Here is a 21,647-nt window from a genome sequence, read left to right as displayed (position 1 = left end):
TTCAACACAGCGAGAAAACAGTCTTTCAGTGACCATTCATCTTCTTATCAGATTCCTGCTCTTGTGAAACTTGGAATCTCCTAAGGGCCAGGGCAGCAATCCTGCTCTACAGGCAGGTCTGGGAACTGAGCTCAGCTGCAGCAGGTGACACTGTTGAAATTTAAGAAGAATTTCCTGTACATGTTGCAGAGTGGGACCATATTTAATGAGCATATCATCCACATGTTTCTTCTGTTACATTTTCACGCATAATATTGCCAACGTAGTTCATTGGCATTCTGATACCCAGGAGATGACAATCATATATGCACATCTACTGTTTCTCAACCTTCCCACCTTTATTTTTCTGCTTCCTGCCTCTTTTTTCTTCCACCTCTGCTTGTTTTGCCTCTCCTCACTCTTTTTTCTAATGTCTATCTTCATAGAATCATAGAATCATCAAGGTTGGACAATACCACTAGGATCATCCAAGCCCAACCATCAACCCATCCCCACCAAACCCACTAACCATGTCCCTCTGTGCCCCGCAGTCCCTTTGAGGTGACAGATCCTTTTCCTCCATTTCCTACTCCCACTTCCACCAAGGAAGCTGAAGCGTACCTGCAAAAGTCTCTTCCCAGTTCCCAAGGGAAAATAAAACAAAAACTGTGCTTATGGGAGGCTGCACAGCCCTGGGGTTGGGTACCACCTGAGCTGATAATGTCTTTAGGAAATCCCTACTGCCATCAGCACTGGGCAAAGCAAGCAGCCCAGACCCCAGCCACTGAAAGAAATGATTCTTCAGCTGTAAAAGGCCTCTTTCCTACACCCAGAGATGATGTTCAGTTCGGGATGCCTATTTCAGTAGCAATATGGAAAGACGTGATCTACAGGGACATGTAAATAATTGATGCCTGCCATAATTCCACTCTAGAAGAGAACTGGGTATTCATTAGAGGTTCCTTGAAGCACAAATGATTTCATGATTAAGCAAGTTAAGATCTTTTTTAATAATTACAGCAGTCTTATCTCTCCTCGTGCTGGAGATCTGGAGAAAACCTTTTATACAAAGGAAAGGCTCCATTCAGAGAACAAACCATTATCAGAGTACACACACAGATTAAACGCTCACATATCAATGTTCTTGACATAAAACGTTTTTAAAGTTTCTCTTTCACTTTTTGCCCCAGTTTGGGAGGTTTGATTCTCTTTTTACTGTCACTAATTTCATCTCAGAGTTCCAACTGCTGCACAGGTTCCAGGAAAAAGGGCTGCTTTGTTGCTCCGGCATCCTGAGATGGAAGGAGGCAGAGTGATGCCCAGCACAGCACTGACACCAATCTGATTCCCCTCACTGAGCCTCCAGCTCCTCGCCCCAAGCCCCATCCGTGCTACACTAAAACCTATTAAATGATGGATCGACCACAGCATGTCTGACACAGTTCAGCATCACTGTGTAAAAGGGAGAAAAGCAGATTTTATCCCTGCTGCTAAGTAATGCCAGAGGAAAACATCTGGATTCAGATGCTCTAAAGGTATTTAGACTTAATTCCTACATCTTTTCCCCCCTACCAATCACTGCATGTTTGTCCCATCATTTGAGCTCCTGTGTATCTATCCATTGCTGGAGTCAATGAGCACAGCTCCATTGGCTTCAGTGGGGATTGAAGTCCTTTAATGATTTGCACAGGAATGGCCTAATTTTTTTAACAGGTTTCCCAGCCTGGTATGTGGCAGCAGCACAGGGAAGAGCCACACGTGCTGCTCAAGGGAAAACAGAACCACCACCCACTTTCAGACCCCCAGCTGCTCTCTGCAGCTCGGGAAGCACAGCCAGAAGGCGACCGATGTGTGGGCTGCAAAGTGCACATACACTCAGAATTAACAAGCCCACGACACAGAAAAGAGCAGCTCTGTTTTCTTTATACAGGACCAGTTATTTGGATTCTCTGAAACTTTCTAGACCGGTTGCTCAAATTAAAGAACATCAAATTAAAGAAGTCCTATCATGAGGGATGAGGGCCTTTCTGACCCAGCTGTGATGCTGAGATGGTGTTTAATAGCAAGAGGCACTCAATGGCAGTGGTTACTGTATCACATTTGTAACAGCCATCCCAACAGACACAGCTATGAACTGGAATCACCTGGACCTCCCTCAGGACCTACAACTGCTCCTATACTTTCAGTGGGATTTGGACCATGTCCACAGTGTTAACTGCTTCTAGAACTCTTCAGTGGCACAAGTTAGCCCTGACTGATGGCTTTTTTTATACCTCAAGTGGGAAAATAACGTGATGTTGTATAATGGAAAGCGCAGAAAACTGTCCTGTCACAGAATCATAGAACAGCTTGGGTTGGAAGCGACCTCAAAGCCCCCTCCAGCCCCAACCCCTTGCCATGAGCTGGGTGCTCCCTACCAGCTCAGGCTGCCCCCATCCAACCCGGCCTTGAGCACCTCCAGTGATGGGGCACCCACAGCTTCTCTAGCAAATGAATGAATTTCCCTGCACTAAGACCTTCCTCCTCCAAGCCCTTTTGCTCAATAAGGGAACCACACACCAAAGGTGACACACAGGGACACAGCACAAAATTCTGACAGCAAAACTCAATGATGGTGACAAGAACATCCCACAGCACTCAGCCCTTGCACTGCACTCTGCATCTTCATAGCTCTGGACAGACATTCGTGCCGTCGGCTAAGGCAGCCTTTTGCCAAGCCCTACACTATGTGGTCATCACAGTGCAGCTGGGTGGCCCACATCCACACCAAGAGAGCAGCCTGGTTCTCACCTGCAGATCGTTGGAGGTAATCAGTGAGCCCAAGAACCAGAAATACTGTTTGTAGAGAGCCCTCCCTTGGAAGCAGAAAGAAACTGAACTATTTCAGCTGAAACTTCAGCTATGCTTTGGAAGTGGCATGAAGGGTACAGAGTGTAGAGTCACTCAAAGTTGCCATGAAAGTCAGCGGGGCACAGACACAAACAGCACTGCCCACACAACAGAACTTTAATGGCCAATACAACACTCTGCAAGCAAAAACACAACAAAAAGAAAACTCCGCTCAGCCAAAAAAGCAGCATCCTGCACCCTGCTCCCATCCACCATCTGCGCATGTTTATTCTGAGCCTTCAGAGGAAAAAAAAAAAAATCAAAAACAACTCAAGCGTTTTTCTAATCTTTCTGCCCCGCCACTATAAATAACAGGAATAAACCCCAACAACAGTTCAGCGTCGCAGCGAAACGCATCCAATCCGCTCCCATTATTTCTGCCCGTCCGCCCGCGAATAGAAGCGGCCATCGGCGCCAGGGCGCAGCGTGCGAGTCAGTGCGCGTTTATTTACACCTCCTCATTCTATCAATATTTCAAACCACGGCTTTTCTCTTTTCCTTTTTCCCTTCTTCTTTCTTCCCCTCCTCCCCCCATTTTTTTTCTTTCGTTTCTTTGTCTTTTTTTTTTTCCTTCTCTTTTTTTCCGCCTGCCCCGTTGCATCCTTCCACTCTTCAGCCCAACGCACGGCTCTGCTTCTCCCCGCGTTTCCATCCCACCCCGACTCCCCACCCGTGCCGAGATGCTCGCAGCGCTCACCCGCGCCGATCCCGCTGCGCACCCCGCGCAAATCCATCCCCGCCACTTACGTCCCCAGCGTCTCCTTGAACTCGAAGATCTTCTTGATGTCCTCCGCCTGCTTCTTCCAGGAGCCGCCGCCGTCTCCGTTCTCTCGGGCCATGGCCGCTCCACGCAGCCCCGCGGATGCCCGCCGGCTCCGCGCCGCCGTGCGGCTTTTGCTTTCTCTTCTGCCTCGGCAGCTGCTGCTGTTTCTCTTCTTTCTTTCTTTTTTTTTTTTTTTTTTTCTCTTTTCCTCCTCCTCCTCCTCACACTTCCTGCCCTCCGCCGCTTTTATTTCCTCCGCGCTCGGGCACGCTCCTCGAGTGCCACTTTTCCTGGGCTATTTCGTCCCAACTTTCTCTACCTTCCCTCCCTGTTCCCTCCTCCGTGTCCTCAGCTCTCGTCCCCTTTCCCCCCCCACCCCCTCCTTCCTTCCGCACCCTCGAGCGCAGCGCTCTTCGGGGTCACTTTTGTCCTCACCGATAGGGACACTCCGGGGGGAAAAATCCTTTTTTTTTTTCCCCTTATTTTTTTTCTTCTTTTCCCTTCCTTTCTTTTTGTCTTCTTTCTTTTTCCCCTTCCTTTCTCTTTTTATCTTTTTTTTTTTTTAATCTTTTTTCTTCTTCTTTTTTTTTTTTTTCCTTTTTCCTTTTTCTTTTTTTCTCTTTATAGGCTCATCGATTCTCTCCCCCTCACCTTCTGCCCGCACTGATCCCCTCCCCTCACCCCCCGTGGGACGCTCAGAGCCCTCCGGGTGCGGTGCGGTGCGGCCCCGGCGGCAGCGGCTGTGCGCGGTTGTTATGGCAATGGGAGGAGGAGGAGGAGGAGGAGGAGGAGAAGAAGGAGGACGAGGACGAGGAGGAGGAGGCAGCCCCGCCGCCGCTGTGCTGCCTGGCGCTGCCCCTCCTGACTGAATGACTGAAGATAATTCGCATTGCACCAAAACCGCTCACGTCAAACGGGAGGGGAGGGAAAGCCAAGGGGGAAAAAAAAAAATTAAAAGGGAAAGCAGGAAAAAAAAGAAGCCTCACGCTGTGCAGCGCGGTCGGGCGCAGCGCGGTTGGTGGTGCCCTCCCCGCCCAGCAAAAGTGAGGGCGCAAAAGGGGCGCAGCGCAGCGCCCACATTGCGCGGAGCGGCGCTGGGCTGCGGGCCGGGATCCCCCGGCGTGACAGCGCAGAAATCCCCGCTCAGAGGAAACAGCCGAGGGACGAGCACAGCTCAGGGCGTTGCTGGTGGTGGGTAAGGAACCAAAAAGTGCGTTTCTTCCCCCCGGCTGGGAGCTGAAAGCGAGGTCTTTGCTGGCGGCAGGTGCAGGAGAGTCAGAAACGTCAAACTCTGATCATCGGATGAGGCACGTGAAAATGAATTCTAACACAGCTAAATAACGCGGGCTTACAAAGAGATGCGAACGAGCACAAAATTACTTAAAATACATTCTTGGATCCCTAAAATCCAACTTTGGAAGCCGATTTTCCTAGTTCATGTGAAGAATTTACAAGCTTCCCCTGGATCTGTGCCCCTCTCCGTGCCAATGGGACTTTTATGCTGTGGGAAGGCTTAAAAGTGGGAAAAGCGCTGAGCAGGTTGGGGTGTCCGGGCAATGCTACCCTCTGCTGGGCAGAGCCACGCGTGTGCCAGCTCCTGTATTTCTTAGTGCACTCTTTTAATTCAATTGCTATCACATCAGCAGCCTAAAACTTTTGGGATTCCCCACAGCGGATGCCTACGTGTTGTGCTTTAGGCAGCTGAGACTTTCCTTCTGCTCCTGACATCCCCTGCCTTTTCCTGTCTGTAGGGATTCCCTGCCTTGTGTGCTCCTTCCTTCCCTGCAGTCCTGTCACCAGCAGTTCCCAAATTGGTCATAGAAGCATAGAACTGCAGAATCATTAAGGTTGGAAAAGACCACTGAGATCATCCAGACTGACCACCAACCCACCCCCACCATCCCCACTAACCAAGGCCCTCAGTGCCACATCTACACATTGCTGTAACACCTCCAGGGACAGTGATTCCACCAGCACCTCCCTGTGCAGCCTGTGCCAATGCCTCACCACTCTTTCTTCCTAATATCCAACCTGGTGCAATTTGAGTCCATTCCCTCTCATCCTATCGCAATTAACTGGGAGAAGAGGCTGACTCCCACCTCACCACAACCTCCTTTCAGGCAGTTGCAGAGGGTGATAAGGTCTCCCCTGAGCCTCCTCTTACCCAGATGAACAATTCCAGCTCCTTCAGCCACTCCTCTTAAGGCTCGTACTCCAGACCCCTCACAGCTTCACTGCTCTGCTCAATAAGGATGTTAAACAGGCCCCAATTCTGACTCCTGATCCACACCTGCAAGTTGATATATTGAGAAATTATACACATCATTGACCCAAAAAGATGCAGCCAACACCATTAGGAGATTTTTCCTTCAACCCACGTGGTGTTTCCTGTCTTTTTTGCAAGCAAATAAATCACTGCTTGTCAGAAGTGCCATGCGGTGATGCTGGTTGAGTTTTGCTTGAATGGCGCTGCTGACCATAACCTCCTGTCTTCAGGAGATAATGGAGAGAATCTGAGGCCACAAAGGGCAAGTGCAATCACCTGCCCTGATCTGCAGCATGACCGAGGCCAAAGAACTCCAGCAGAATAGAAGACCGGTGCCATAATTTACACTGGAGACAAGCCATCTACTGCTGTTACTTCTGAAGTTGGCTTGCTCTGCTCAGCATCACGCTGAAATCTTACCACACAGACAGCATTGCTCGCTTTGCTTTTCAGCAGACAAAAATTTGACTTAAAATTACTCCAATTCCTGCCCACACTTCAATCCCTCAGCATAAGGGCCATGTCAGCCTGCAAATCCTCTCCCGATTTAGCCCGCACCTTTGACATCATGTGAATGTGCTCTTTTTTTGTGTGTGTGTGATAAAACAACTCATATTCGAAATAACTGATAATGTATAAATCTCCACAGCCATTATGGCTTTAATGAGGAGTGTATGAGATGCTGCCACCAGGCAGGGAGCACTGCTCAATAGGACCATAACGGCCCCTTAGAGTCAGCACGGTGTCAGGCTGGATTTAGGGAGTCTGTAATCTCACTTGACTGACGAGCTCCTGCAGAGGCATTGTGGAGCACTGAGTTATTTGAAGAATGGGTATTTTTTAAGGAAGACAAGAAAAAAAAAAATCTTATATGAAAACTTCTCTCTTTGAGGGCCTCGTACAGCAGGGTATGCTGCAGTGAAGTGGTATTCAGTCACTCACAACTAGATTGCAAGAACTTCAATGGAGTGATAAAGCAGACAGAAATACAAGAATAAGAATTGCTGATAAGACACTGGTTCAGCAAAAGCTCACACCCTTACAGTGGAGTTCCATTTCTTTCTATAAAGCCTCCTATGGAAACTCTGGGAATTCAGGGGAATGCTGAAAATAAACTTTTATGTGAGATATTTCGTTTCTAAATAAAAACGACCTTATTTTTAGAGTGATATTCAAAATTACATTTTTTACCTCTTCAGATTGCATAAATTCCATTTGGTTGCACACAGCCACATTTGTTTGGGGCCCTCAGTGTGGCACAGTTCTATAATGAACATAAACAGTCACATCCACATTGCACACATGTATATGTACGCACTATAGGCGCAAAGTCATTTGGCGCTGGTCAGGCTTCACTCACATGGATGCTGTTAAGTAATGATGCCATGAACAGGTGTAGAGCTCAGCAAGTAACTCATAGAATTATAGAATCATGTGATTCTATTCTCAGAGCAAAGTGACATCCCCATTGCTTCCCAGTCTCCAGAATGAGCCTAAGACACAAGAAAATCCCAGAGCAAAACATCTTCCAGACTGGCAATATGGGTTACTATCTTAATTATAGTAGTGCCAGGTCTGACTAGCATGATAAGCATTCCCTCCAAAGCAACTACTTATATATCTATGTTTACAGCTCTTCTTGGCATTTTCAGGTTAGATATCAGGAAACATTTCTTCTCAGAATGAGTGATGAGGCATTGGTACAGGCTGCCCAGGGAGTGGTGGGGTTGTCAGCCACGGCGGTGCTTAAGAAATGTGTGGATGTGGCACTGAAGGCCGTGGTCAGTGGGCACGGTGGGGATGGCCTGATGGTTGGACTGGATGATCCCAGGAGTCTTTTCCAACCTTAATGATTCTGCGACTCGATGATTTGCAGTGACGGGAATGGGGTAGATTCAGTCCCTTTTGGTAAGTGGGAGGAAATCCTCCTGGGAATTACACTGAATCATAAAAAAATAATTAACTCATGACAAGAAGTGCTTATTTAAACAAGGGAGAAAATGGCTTATTTAAAATGAGAAATTTAAATGTTTATTCATATGAGAAGACTGTTTGTTTAAAGAAATAATGGCTCCGTGCTAGCTCTTTCCTCAGGACAGTTATTAAAAAGCACTGGTTTGAAGGTGCGCTGTGGTAGGGGATCTGGGGTTTCTGGCTTTCATTGTGGGTGGAACTTGTGGTTGGGTGTTAATGTTTGCCAGGCTTCTTTTGACACCGCAAATTCAAGATACAAAACTACAGGCTCAGCTCTAAGCGTGTCCACAGCAGCACGCTTTTCCAAGGCTGACAGTGCTGCAACCCATAGAATCATAGAATTACAGAATCTTTAAGGTTGGAAAAGTCAGCTAAGATCACCCAGTCCAGCTGTCAACCCAACACCGCCATGCCCACTAAACTGTGCCACCAGCAAAGCTCCTCTGAACTTGTCATATAATTTATGGCGACTTCAGGGCTGTATGGGAAAAGGATGCATGTAAAGGAAAAAAAGAAAAGGAAAAACAAAACAATGCTGCAGGTCTCAGATACATGGTGTTTTGTGTTCTTGTCCTTAAACCACCTCTAGGTACTTTAAAGCCTGAGATCAGTTTAAGCTCTTTAAGATGACCTAAGGCTCTTGCTCATCCTAGCAGCTAAAGCACTGCCCCAAAAGCACGCCAATGCAAAGGAGAGGAGATGGTAGGTGCTTTGCTGTCTGCTGTTTTTCTCATGGGGAGGTGGGAGCTTAATTTGCTGAAGGGTTTTTAACTGTCTCTATAAAGCAGAATAAGCAAGTGCTGATCCAGACATGAATTCCCAGCCTTCAGTCAGTTGTCTGAAGACCATCTGGTGCCTCGCTAAGCCCCTGGGTGCTTTTATTACTCAGAAGGTTCGGAGATATGGAGATATCAGCCAACTTTTCTTCCTTGGTTTTATTCTCATCTGGATGAATGGAGGAAACTGGAGGATGAAAATCTTGACAAGATGATGTGAAGGCGGCTTGTTAGACTATGGAAAAATTGGGATTTAAGAGAGTAACAGGCAGGCTGAACATCTCACTTTAAGTCTGCCATGCCATGTGTGTATCACAATAAATATTTAAACTCAGGGTTGTAAATCACGGTCATACAACATTATAATGAAGGGGAAAAATCCACAATTATTACCAAAGCAGAAGCAAGAAGAGTGATATGTTGGTAAAGATGGATGTGAGCAATGGACAACAGACAGGAATAGGATGGCAGAGTGGGGAGTCAATGAAGACAAAGGAGCAAGGGAGAAGAGATGCTCCAAGGGGCAAAAGTACAGAAAGTAAAACCACCCATCCCACAAAGTTCCTAGTGTTCACCTCTGGAGTCCCAAATGTCAGTATAAAATCACCACCAAAATGTGTCACAGAATCTTCAAATCTTTAATGTTGGAAAGGACCAGTAAGATCATCCAGTCCTACCATGTCTTGTAGCTTGAGAGGGCTGCACGGCACAAATCCTGCTCACACGCATCCCTGAGTGCTCAGTTTGAGGTTTCAATGGGCTGAGCCCTGCCAATGAGACAAGTTGTGGTCATGACAAGAAATGCATCTTCTTCTAGATGGCTTGGCTTCGCACGCTTGTGTTTTGGAGGGAGAAATAAATCAGGACATTCCACCTATAAAGTTTCTATTGAAAGCACACTAGGTGACAAGGCAAAAATACCAAAAAACAAAGAAGTTGCTCAAATAATTTCAATTCTGCATCCTGCTCCAGGTTAATTTGGAGTGGATTTCTCCCTTACTATGAAGAGTTCAAGATAGGGAACTCATTCATATGGCAAAGGAGCTGCTCATAAGAGTCTTCCCAAATTCCTGACGCCCTGTAGGGATGAACTTGTGCTCAAAGACAGGCACAAGTCAATGGGAGTCATACTTTGTGCTCACCAGTAGTCATAAAATGCCAAGAGCCCTGGAAGATCTGATCCCTAGTATTGCAAATTGAGCACCCAAAATTAGCAAACGTGTTTGATTATTTTGTTCTTAATCTCCCCATGCCTCGGTCACACCAGCTGGTGATATTGCAGGAGCGCTGTGAAGATAAACGCAGTGATATTGATCAGATGCTGAAGCACTACAGAGAAACTCACAAGGAAATTAATGTTGATCTCAGCATGTGGATCAAATAGCGCATGTTAATGTGGCCTGGAGCGTTTCACTGCATTAAAATAAGCACAAACCATAGGTGATCGGATAATTAAAGGACACATTGCACGGCATGTGCACAAAGGCCCACGGGGTGGCTGGGTGGGCTGTTTGATCTGATCTGATACCCAGATCCAGCCAAATAATGATGCTGTAGGGGCTACAGAATAGAATTTTTCAACAGAACTCAAAACCCAACCCTGTAGGCCATGGGCACCACTAGTTTAGCTGCCCAACATGCTGATCTCTCATCTGATGGATAGAGCCGTAGAGGAACTGGGCTTGTAGACCTCTAAGAGCTGCATAGAGGCCAAATCCAATCTGCCATGAAGCAAGCAGCTTCACCGACATCATAGAGGAACCTCTCTTTCCTCTCAGCTCACACTTATACTGGGCCTGCATTTGCCCCAAGGACAGATAAAAGTTCCTCAGCCTCATGCAGTATTACTGTTATGGTGTACACTAAGTTTTCACCTTCTCAAGCCTGACATGTGTGTCTGAACCACGTGAACGTTGCACAGACACCATTCATTGCACTGAGACAGCCCAGAGCCCTCCCAGCTAAAGGAAAGGACTTAGTGTGTGTGTCTCCTCTCCTTCCATCAAGGAGAAACTTTGTCAGTCTCCAGCACCATCTCAGCACACTGATGGAGTCAAATAAGTGAAAAGTGGAGGAAAAAGAAATTAAATGACACAGGCAGAGGAAGAAGAGATAGAAAGCCATTCACTTGCCTGTGAAAGTAATCACTTTTTTCATTTAAGCAGAACACTCAGCTATCTTTTATATTGTTATTGGTAAAGTCCTCTTAGAAACTGGAAATTAATTTTTTTTTATCATCTCCTCATTTTTTCTCCTTCCCATTTGGAGACCATTTCTGTTTTCCTGTGTTTCTCTCAGAATTGAAATTAACTTGGCTCGTTTTGTTCTTTTCTTCCACAGACATTAACATCGCTGAATAATGAAGGGAAAAGCAGCTTCGTTAATTAACCACAGCCACTGCATTAAGTCCAGGCAGACATTGCGCTCACGTGCAAGGAAAGGCACTGTGCCATTGGACGATCAGCACATGAGACAGTATCTGGAGCTGCCCAAACTCATTCCAGATCAGAGCTGAAGTGTTTTAGTCCCTATCAAAGGGTACTGGAGAAATGGGACACACCTGTGTGAAAGGGAAATGAATACTCCCTTCAGCATGAGCTTGCACAAGTCCAAATTTTTGTTCTTTTACATAAAACATGCTCTTGCCATGGGTTTAGGCCATGCCGTAGTGCTTCCTGACCCTCAAACCCCAAACTCAGTGCATGTTTTAATGAAAGCATGAAGCTTTTCTCATCCCATGAGAGGCCAGCAGGACCACCCTGGGCTTTGCTCTGTGTTGAGCCCTTCTGCATAGAGGGTCAACATCTGAACTCAAAGCTATTTGTTGAGTGGATAGAGGGCAATGCAAGAGGCAGTCCTGATCAGAAGTCCACTCTTTGCTTGCAGAGTAGCCCCAGGCAAAGATGTGGTCTGTGGCATTGGGATGATCTGTTGGATCTAGGCTTATCTCATTCTTCAGTAAGCAAAGAGTGATGGAGTTGAACTAAAGTTGTCCACTGGCTGAATCAGTGATGTCTTTTTGCAAGCTACCCTCTATTTACACAACAAAATGAATTACCAGTTGAGATGCCAAGCAAAGAAACGGTCCAATTTTGCAATTATAGTCTTGTCAAAAAATACCATTCACTTCCAGAGACAAAAGCAAAAGTTGCCAGTGTTTAGCAAAAGCTTGTGTGTTTTGGAAAGTTTTAATGGATTTCCCAACTTCCAAGCCACCAGCACCAGCTGGTGTCATTCTTCCAGCTGTCCAAATCTGTGTCTACTGAGATGTGAGCAGACTGGGAGGAGAACTCCAGAAGATGAGTTATGTGGATTGGTTAAGAGAAGGTGGAATCTCATTTTTCAGAGCTCTATAGCTCTATCTATAGCTCAGCTGGAGAAATGTGTGTTCATCTAACTGATACAAGAGCCAAAGCCCCTCAAAGGTTGCTACAGACCATTTAATCAAATAGCTGTTTCTGAGCCTTGCACCACAGTGCAGGTGGCTTTCTCCAATGGAACTGAACTTCATTTTGCGTTCTTTGAAAACTGAAGTTCATTTTAGGCACATTCTTTTAATTAAATTTGCTTAGAAAGCAAGTATAGCCAGACTGCTTTACTGAACCCTGTTCCTTTCATTCAGCAGTACCGATTTTCCCCAGCACACTGAACCCCCACCAACATGGAGCTGCCAAATCCATTCCCAGCTCTCTGCTCTTTGCTTCACTCACCTCCTGCACCTGCACAGGGCTGGGAGCAGTGACTGCTGTGGTCAGTTTACTCTGCAAATACATTATCCCCAAACAGGTGCCCAAAAGAGTCTCCTCACCTTGATTTTGTAGCATTTCCTATTAGAACATAGAAAACTCTGTCCTATTTGTCATCATAGCTCTTGTCTCATTTTATCCTTGCTTCATGCTTCTTGATAAGCAGCAGAATCCTCATTGTAGAGGTGGAGATAAGCAGTTGGACCGAACAACCACATCACTGATGTTTTGAACAGGTTGCATCTCAACTGCAACTCCTGCACTTTGTCACAGACTTTCACCTCAACAAATTTCAGCCTCCAGAATTAGGCTGATGTCTCTAACTAAAACAAAAGTCTGGTGTGAGAAACAGCTGAGAAGTTTAGCTGTGCAGACCCCACCATTGCCCCAAAGGTATTTCCAAGTGAAATTCAACCTGCATTCCCACCCACTCACCATGCCCATAACTGACAACTTCCAGTTGCAGCCTCCTTCCTTCCACTCCCAAAATAAGCTGTGGTTTTTGGCTTTTATCTGCACATTGCATCTCCCAGAACATCCACTTGCTGACCTTCTCAGCAGCTTGGCCACTATTTCTTCCCTTGTGGCACATCTCGAGTGGGGCTGCGCAGCATTGGGCCATGTTTATGTGCTCCCAGCTGTTCTCAGATAAGATCTAATCAACACTCTGCAGACAGGAAAACACCATCTGGCTTGAGGTTTTACACTGCGCACCATCGTCTTCCTCTCTAAGCACTTACTTCCTTGTAGTTTCAATAACATCGTCCTTAGTGAACTCCATAGAGTTTGGCACTTCTTTCCATGTCACAGTTCTCCTTGTGGCAGGGCTCCCAGCTCAGGCTGGAATTAAATTAAATTATTCAATTAAATGAATGATATCTATATACGTATTTTTCCATGAGTTGCAGTTTAAAATATTTCTCATAGCATCAGTTCCTCTCATCTCCTGAGAAAGCTTATGCTGTGCTAAATGCATTCTCATTAAGAAAAATAAAGATAGTATTTGCAACAGCATTTTGACTGTATCCATTCCACCCCAGGATGAACTTTGGATGCTGAGTATCCAGCTTCTGGCGGTAGATCTCAGGGTAAACCTGCCAGGAATACATGTGCAATCCCAATGACACTGCAATTATTTGTATGCTTAAAGAAATGAGAGGAGAGTGATGATGTCTGCAAGCACAGCTCTCATGTAAGCTGCTGTGGTCAAATCCTTCTTGTTTCAGGACCAGTGATGCGCTAAACTGCAGTGTGCAGACCCTTGGTAATGTCATACCTCCTTAGCCAGCTGATCACACACACCATGGGCCTGGTGCACTACTTTTTACAGCTTTATTTAGCCCCAACTAAGAACCTGTGCCAAGGTCAAGTAGTAAGGAAGTGACAGAAAGGTTCATTTCTCTGGAAAAGGAACCTTATCACAGATAGCCGTGGATCCATGAATGGATGACACTAATGAGAACAAAACCCTGCAATTAGGTTGAGCTCATCCTGCTCTTGTGCAGCTGCTTCCACCTTTTGCTGACTCCTCTTGTTCCTGCAAAGGCAAACAGACCAAACAGACCAACATCATCAAGCATTGCAGGGACTGCCTGGAAAGATTCAGACCTCTTGGAGATTGTGTATTGTGTGCACAATACACACGATGTGCACTGACCCTTAGACTTTGGTTGCACTCACTGAGCAGTCAAGGCCATTGCCCTCCTGCCTTTGTGGTTACATGGAGCGCTCATGCTGTGGACGAAGGCCAAGAAAAACTACAACACATCTGCAGTTTTGCCTACAAGCCAAAGACCTGAACTCATCTCACATATTCAAATGCATACACCAAGCATGGGCTTGCTGTCATGCTTAGGTCCAACCAACTTGCTCCTACACCCAGAAGTGGGATGGAGATGCCCATTGCTCAGCATCAACTGAATAGCAAAGCCAGAGTTGGTGATGGTAGAGATGACACACCCATCTTCAGACTCACGTTATTCTATGGTTCTATGACTAAGATTCTATGATTCTAGGACTTCTAGGACAGGGGACAGACTCTTTAGCAGAGTCTGTTGTGGTAGAACAAGGGTAAATGGTTTCAAACTAAAAGAGGGGAGATTTAGGTTGGATATAAGGAAGAAGTTTTTTACAGTAAGGGTGTCGAGGCACTAGAACAGGTTGCCTGGAGAGGAGGTAAATGCCCCATCCCTGGAGAAACTCAAGATCAGGCTGAACAGGGCTCAAAGCAACCTGATCTGGCTGCAGGTGTCCCTGTTCATTGCAGAAGAGTTGGACTAGGAAGCCTTAAAGGATGAAAGGATTCTGTGATTCTATCGTGCTTCCACCCTCTGGCCTGCTGTGGTCAGGGCAGGTTAACCTGGTGGAGAGCTCATGCAGTACCATTGTCAGGTGGTCTCAGATTATCAAAGCAAAGCAGATCTACCAAAGGCAGTGAATTGAAAATCACAGCATGAAAGAGAGCACACCTAAGCCAGACCCTCTGCTAACACCCGAGCAGTACTGCCTCTTCCTTCAAGCCTCCATTATTCACATAAAGAGGTGGATGGGAAGAAATCTGTTTGACCCAGCCTCTCCAATCCTTAATTTATGTGCCAAATGGGAAAATGAAGCTTTCAGCAGGTTTTTATTAAAAAAAAAAAAAAAAAAAAAAAAAAAAAAAAAAAAAAAAAAAAAAACCTGCTTTATTGAATGAAAAGCATTGCACTAGGAATGCCTGCTGTTCTGGAAGGGGCAACGTTGTTCTTGCTGCCACGTGTCCTATTAGAGTGCCTTGACCCAGGTCTCCCTGTACCCTGGGCTGCTCCGTGTTTGCCAGGGGCTGTTCAGACAAACAGCTCACTTCCAGGAACCAGCCTCACCAACAAGCCTGTAGCAGCCACATCCATGATGATTTCATAGAATCACAGAATATTAAGGTTGGAAAAGACCACTAAGATCATCCAGTCCAACCACCAACGCACCCAGCTCTGGCTCGTTTATTTTCCATTTTACCTCATAGAACAACAGCTCCTCCACCCTCCAATTCCATGCAACTTCTCCCTCTAATAAAGCCATCTTTATGCTGTATCCTATGGGGGGAAAAAGGTATTTCCTCTTCTTTCTTCGATTTGTTTCACCACTACCCCATTTACCTCCACGTTGCCGTGAGAAAAATAGCAACAAAAAGCCTCCTCCCTCTGGGGAGTCTGGACTCAGGTAGAAAAGCCAGAGCATGAAGGGCATGCAGGTGTTTAAGCAATGGGAATGTTTTCCTTTCAGGAAGCAAATTTTATTCAGAGCCCCATAGAGTTGTCATTGTCAGGGAGAAATGGGTGCAAGTGCTGCTGATATGGAGATAGGCCTCATAGGGATCAGTGTGAGATCCTTTCTTTGTGAGGATCTACAAAGGTGAGGATCTCCTACAGAGTAGGAGAAGGGGCTAAAAATCTTAGATACAGAAAGATTCGTTAGCAACTGACTTTTTCATGTTGGTTTTTCTTTTCTTTTTCTTTCTTTTTTTTTTCCTGTTGTCTTTCCAACTTCTCCTTAAGTTGAATTCATGGGGTTTATTCAGTTGGATTTGATCTTGAATCAGAATCATAGTGTCCTTAGAGTTGGAAGGGACCTTTAAAGGTCATCTAGTCCGGTCCCCCCACAGTGAACAGGGACATGTACAGCTAATGTCCTTTCCAACCTCAGTGCTTCTACAGTGCTGTGATTTATGGCATCAAAGGGGTATTTGCTTCCCTAAATCAAGGCAGCAAGTACAACAGGTGGTTTAATCCCAAGGAACTTCACATCAGATTTTGGTAAACACATTCAAGTTGCATGGAACGCTTCCCAGCATGGGCACTCAGTGTACCGAAAAACATGAAGGTGGCACCTCTGTGGAGGTCATCCATCATCCCTATGGAAGGTCAGTTTGAAGCCAGCACAGTGTGTCCCTGGTAGTAGTTCATGGGAGAATTCAATGCTAAGTACAAGAGCAACGACCTAAAAAGAGGGAAATTGCTGAGATATCCAGAAGGTAAATTGGCAGTGCATTCTGAATATAGGCAATGTACAGAAACAAGAGATGGTCTGTGAAACATAATTACTAAAAAGGTGCTATTTGTAGGGCAGAAGCCAGCATCTCTTCCATCCTGGGACACCCAGCCATGGTGCGGGCTTTCCTCTTTGCAACCCATCTGTACAGTGCTGTATGAACAGGAGCTGCACTGCAGCAAGGGGCTTGGACAGAGAGGGGGAAAGAGAAGTAAAAACAGAAACAACAGAAAACAACCTATCTGTAGGCTACGTCCATCCCACATAAACCCTATCACACTGAAAATCTGCCAAAGCCCATCTGCCATGAGGTTCCCTCATACTTGTGCTTATCTCAATGTGACCCTCAAGCAGCTCCTGACAAATTCCTGCCATGGTGAGTCTCTTTGATCAGGCAGTTTCCAGCCTTGGCTAAATGAGTGCAAAGTTCAACTAAGCAATGATCAGTTTTCCTCCCACATTGCCCTGCCTGCAAGAGATGCTCCCTGAAGCATTCCATAAAGCATCAAAGTAGCAGTGTTTAAATCCCTCCTCCTTTGCTGCAATAGCTTCAAGAAACGTCACCCTAATTTTGATGCTTCTGTGCTGAAATAGAATCACAAATGTTGGAAAAACCACTAAGATCATCCAGCCCAACCATCAACCCTCCACCACACCCACTAACTATATCCCTCAGTGCCACACCTACACGTTTCTTGAACACCTCCATGGACAAGTGACTCCTCCACCTCCCTGGGCAGCCTGTGCCAATTCCTCACCACCCTGACGATGCTGTCCTCTCTGGATTGCTTCATTCCCCCCACACGGAACCAGCTGTGCATCTCCTGGCAACTCTTCAGGGTTTAAAGAAAGAATTGCATCATTTTTTTGACCAGCTCTTAAAAGAAAGAAGAAAATCAGGGGCAAAGGGATTTCTCTGCAAGGCAGGTGGCATTACATGTAAAAGATGATAACTATTTATGTTGTTATTATTATTATTATTATTATTATTATTATTATTATTATTATTATTATTATTATTATTATTATTATTAATTTTACCTACACAAATTGAAAGCATGAGTGAACAGCTGCTGGAACACCCTGTCCAAGTCCTTGGCATCCAAGGCACATCTCTGTGCAGACGCCCTGGGCTGCACAAGCATGGCCCAAAGCAGCACTGAGATAAGCATGGGTTCATCAAAGCCACCCTGCCTGCAACCTCCCCACTGCCGTGCAGTGACTCCTAAAGGAGTCACAGAGCTTGTACAGCAAAAGGCAGCTGCTCAGACTGCACACAGCCTGAGCTGTGCTGATTCATATCAGCATAGAACCTGTCTCTATTCTTTTGTCTGAATGAAGAAGGTATGTACTGAGAACTACACGTGTTCCTACTTTTGTATCTAAAGTCAAAGGGCAACCATTCTTGTTTGAGGAGAAAGTCTGAAGGCCGGTGAGCAACTCTCAGTGCACAAAATCACTCTTTGTTCTTCCAGCCATCAGAAAACATCGCTTCTTCTCCCTTCCCTTGGCACAACTGAAAACCTGAATTAATTACTTGTGTTACCCACATGCCCCATCAAAAAGATGAAAAGCTCTTTTTCCCCTTTATTGTACACCGGGTGCCCAGCTCTTGCCACAGGGACAATACAACACCAAAACCCCACAGCTGTGCTGCCCATGCATTCATCAGAGCATGCTGCAGGAAAGCCTTTCTGCTGGTGCAGTGTGCACAGCCACGTGCCTGCAGCCCCAGGTATTCTTTGCCCAACCGGGAACAATATTTCTTTCTGCCTCCCATTATGTATATAGAAGCTTTCTCAGGGATTATGATGCTTTAGCACCCCAAGGACTGTAACCGAGGCAGGAGTGAGACAGGAATATCCATTGTATTAGATGCTACTTAACTGAGAGCCTTTATAAAAGGAGTCATTGGGTTCTAAGTATCTAAAACCTGTGAGTGCTTTTGTGATTTAGCCCTTAATTCACAGAGAAAAGCAGCACAACAGGTGCAACGGCACAACACCGTGATGTTTGTATTAATTCCTATCATGCAGACAAAGATCACAGCTAGCTGAGAAGTTCTACGCTGTTGTTAAAGCCGCATCCCTCAGCTGGTTGTGCACTGCTGCAAGCACATCTTCTCATCTTCCTATACCATCATTCCAGCTGATGGAGAAACAATAAGCACACAAAGGCATCACAGCCTACACTGAGCCCCAGCTCCAGGGCACCTTCCTGTGCCCCAAACCCTATTTTCTTGCAGAGCTCTCTGTTGTCATCCCTCTTGGTGGCTTGCATTGGCAGATCCCATAAAAACAAGGTAGTTCTGCACAGGAGTGGTGCTCGGGACCCATCACAATCTGGCTCTGTGCATTCAGCACAGCTTCACTGAGTGAAGGAGTATTTCAGGTTCAGATGGACTTCTGTGCTGCAGACCACCACAAAACATCTGTGCAGGCCCACGGGTGCCTTTCTTCTACAGCTTTAATGGGTTTTCACAAGGATTATTAGCTTTTGTGCTTCCTTAAATGAATTGGCAAGCCCTAATGAGCTATGAATGCAATTTAATAAAGCTGACATTTGGAGGACGGAAATGGTTCTGTGGAAGGAAATGAATGAAGCCAGGAGGAGGGACGAAGGAGGGCAGAGAAATGTGTGGCCTCACAGCATGAAACAGCCAAGGCTGTACTTATGGAAGCTTGCAGAGCCTTCAGTCATACATCAGAAAGGCCCCAAAAGGAGAATCAGTTTCCCTGGGCTTGCTTTAGGCAACTACACTTAGCTGTGCTATGTATCTCCAAATATACTCCAGATTTAAGGGCTCCCATGCATGCTCCAAGACCTGGAACAGGGACGGTGTAGGTGTGCTTCTCAAACATGCTCAATATTGAAGCTAAGGGGAAGCAGACTGTGCCAAGAGAGGGGATTCCCACCACAACTGCTTGATGCCCTTGCTTGGATGTGAGCAGCTGCAGCGCTCAGCTCATACCTGCTATGTGCTTCTGTTGGAATGACAGACCCCACCGGGATGCCCCAAATTCTGGAGTCCTCCACTGCAGAGCAATCTCAGACCCAATGTGCCCCTCTGCAGGCAGCGTTTGGGCCAGCCTGCAGACAAGACAGCCCCAGCTAGGATGCTGAAAGAGGCAGAAAGAGGGCTAAAATACTTCCCCTTTGTGGATTTTCTCTGGCAAGCCCCTTCCTACACAGGACAGCCTGGTGGGATGGAGCTAATTGCTGAGCTATTACCTATTACCTGAGTAACCAGTATTACCACTCAGAGTATTACCACTGTTACTCGAGTATTATATTTACTGGCTCCTTCTGCTTCTTCTCTCATCCCTCTCTAAAGCTGAAGTTGGATCCGTGTACACCTCATTTGCCTGATCAAGCACAAATAGAAACATAGAATCAAAAAGGTTGGAAAACAGCGCTAAGCTCATCTAATGCACCTGTCATCCCATCCCCACCATGCCCACTAACCACGTCCCTCAGTGCCACATCTACACCACCCAACCCCTGGGCAGCCCATGCCAATGCCTTACCACTCTTTCAGACAAGAAATTACTCCTAATACCCAACCTAAACCTCCCGTGGCAAAACATAAGATGCTGCTCCATAACTCAAATGAATCCCCTGGTCCCATCCTATTACATTGGGTTTGGCTTTGAATACTGAACCAGGAACAATCTTTGTAGCTCATTTTCCCTGATCTCAAGGACAGGTCAGTTCCTGGCATCTCCAGGCAGGCTGATGCCATCTCGAGGAGAGCCTCTATTCATAAATCAGATGACAACAACTTTAACACCAGGCAGCACAGGGCCATGCCAATCTGCTCCCTCCCTCCCTGACTCTCAGAGGAGGTGTGAGGTTTCTACAGAGGTTTCAGAAGTACCAGGGAGGGAACCTGCAATCTCCATTTCCCCAGATTCCTCTATTCAAGCAATAAGCCGTTGCATAAGGATGCAGAAAGCAAAACATACGTGTTCACAAACCATCTCCACCCACACACCCATACAGCACAGCAACAACACTCACACTGGAATGAAAAATCGCCTTTCATCACCTCAGAGACACATAATTACAAGTATATTGGTAATAGGGAATGTTTTCTTTCTCCTTTTTACTTATTTTTTATAGCAAAGCCTTGGACCTGGCATGGTATATTTCTGCTTAAGTTTGCACTTGACATGCAAGGAGTCTCACCATTAGAAGGCTTAGCTCAAAATCTACAAGTCCACCAATAGAAAGTGCACGGTGTCACTGTCTGTAACAGGTTACAGCTTAAAGGAAACCCTGTGTTTAACCTAGGGACAAATATTGGTTGGGTCAAGATGATTGTCTCCCTCCTGAACCCTCCTTTTTAACCCCAGTGTTCCATGCTAGTAATTGCCTGTCCTTATTTTCTATTCCTCCTGAGCAGTCCCTTCCAAACCTAATAATAAATAACATTTGAATTTCAAACAAAGTTTACTGAAATCAAATCTTGGACAGTATTCAGCATTAAGTCACTGGGAATCCAAAATCATTATCTTAATTTTCCCTAAAAGTATTATATTTGGTTTTGCCAGCAGGCACTATTAGGTAAATATTTACCAACAAAATGCAAATTCCTTTTGGATAGGCCTGAAAAAATTCATCCAAAAGGAAGATTAAAAAATTATAGGCTAGGAGCCAAACTCTACAAAATGTTCTCTAGAGGGAGAAATCAGCTTTCTCTGTGCTGTTACCATGCGTTAGTAACACACATTAAGAGCCTTTTGTGTTTCTGATTAATTAGTTTAACTTAAAGATGCCCTTCACTTTACTGATGACAGAATTGATATCTGAATCAGCAGCGTTGACTTTAACCAGGAGAAAACACGTGTTGGCTCTATGAAAGGAAACGTTTGTAGGAAGTATGCAGCCAGGATTATCTTGTTTAACAAGCTGTTGGAGGCTGGTGGAAAACTTATATGAAATATTATGGGCTACACACACAGACCTGAGGGCGGCGTGATGGATGCAACTTCATCCAGATGCATCTCCATTGAGATGCAAAATGCAAACCAACTTGTTGTGTGAATTCCTGACTGGTGCAGAGCTTGCATGATCACTGTCTGTCCTCACTTGTGGTCCAGCAGCTATTTTCTACCAGCTCTGATAGCTAAAAAATCAAAGATATGAAATAATGGCATGTTTTGTGAAGAAAAATGGTTGGATAGAGGAAAGAAAATCCGAAGTTCTTTTTCTTATAGGCTGTAGCC

General features: G+C 45.7%; 1 protein-coding gene across 1 annotated transcript in view; it reads right to left on the bottom strand.

The window, feature by feature from the left end:
• CAMK1D (calcium/calmodulin dependent protein kinase ID) overlaps positions 1-4,175 on the bottom strand; it is a 204,854-nt gene extending 200,679 nt beyond the window's left edge. Inside the window, exon 1 of the mRNA XM_015870614.2 lies at positions 3,616-4,175. Coding sequence (XP_015726100.1) covers positions 3,616-3,707 — 92 coding nt within the window. The 5' untranslated portion in view covers positions 3,708-4,175. The remainder of the gene's footprint in view (positions 1-3,615) is intronic.
• Positions 4,176-21,647: the final 17,472 nt, after the last annotated feature.

Source organism: Coturnix japonica, chromosome 1 (genome assembly GCF_001577835.2).
Source record: "Coturnix japonica isolate 7356 chromosome 1, Coturnix japonica 2.1, whole genome shotgun sequence".
In the NCBI taxonomy this organism is placed as follows: Eukaryota; Metazoa; Chordata; class Aves; order Galliformes; family Phasianidae; genus Coturnix; species Coturnix japonica.
This window is presented reverse-complemented; position numbering and strand designations above follow the sequence as displayed.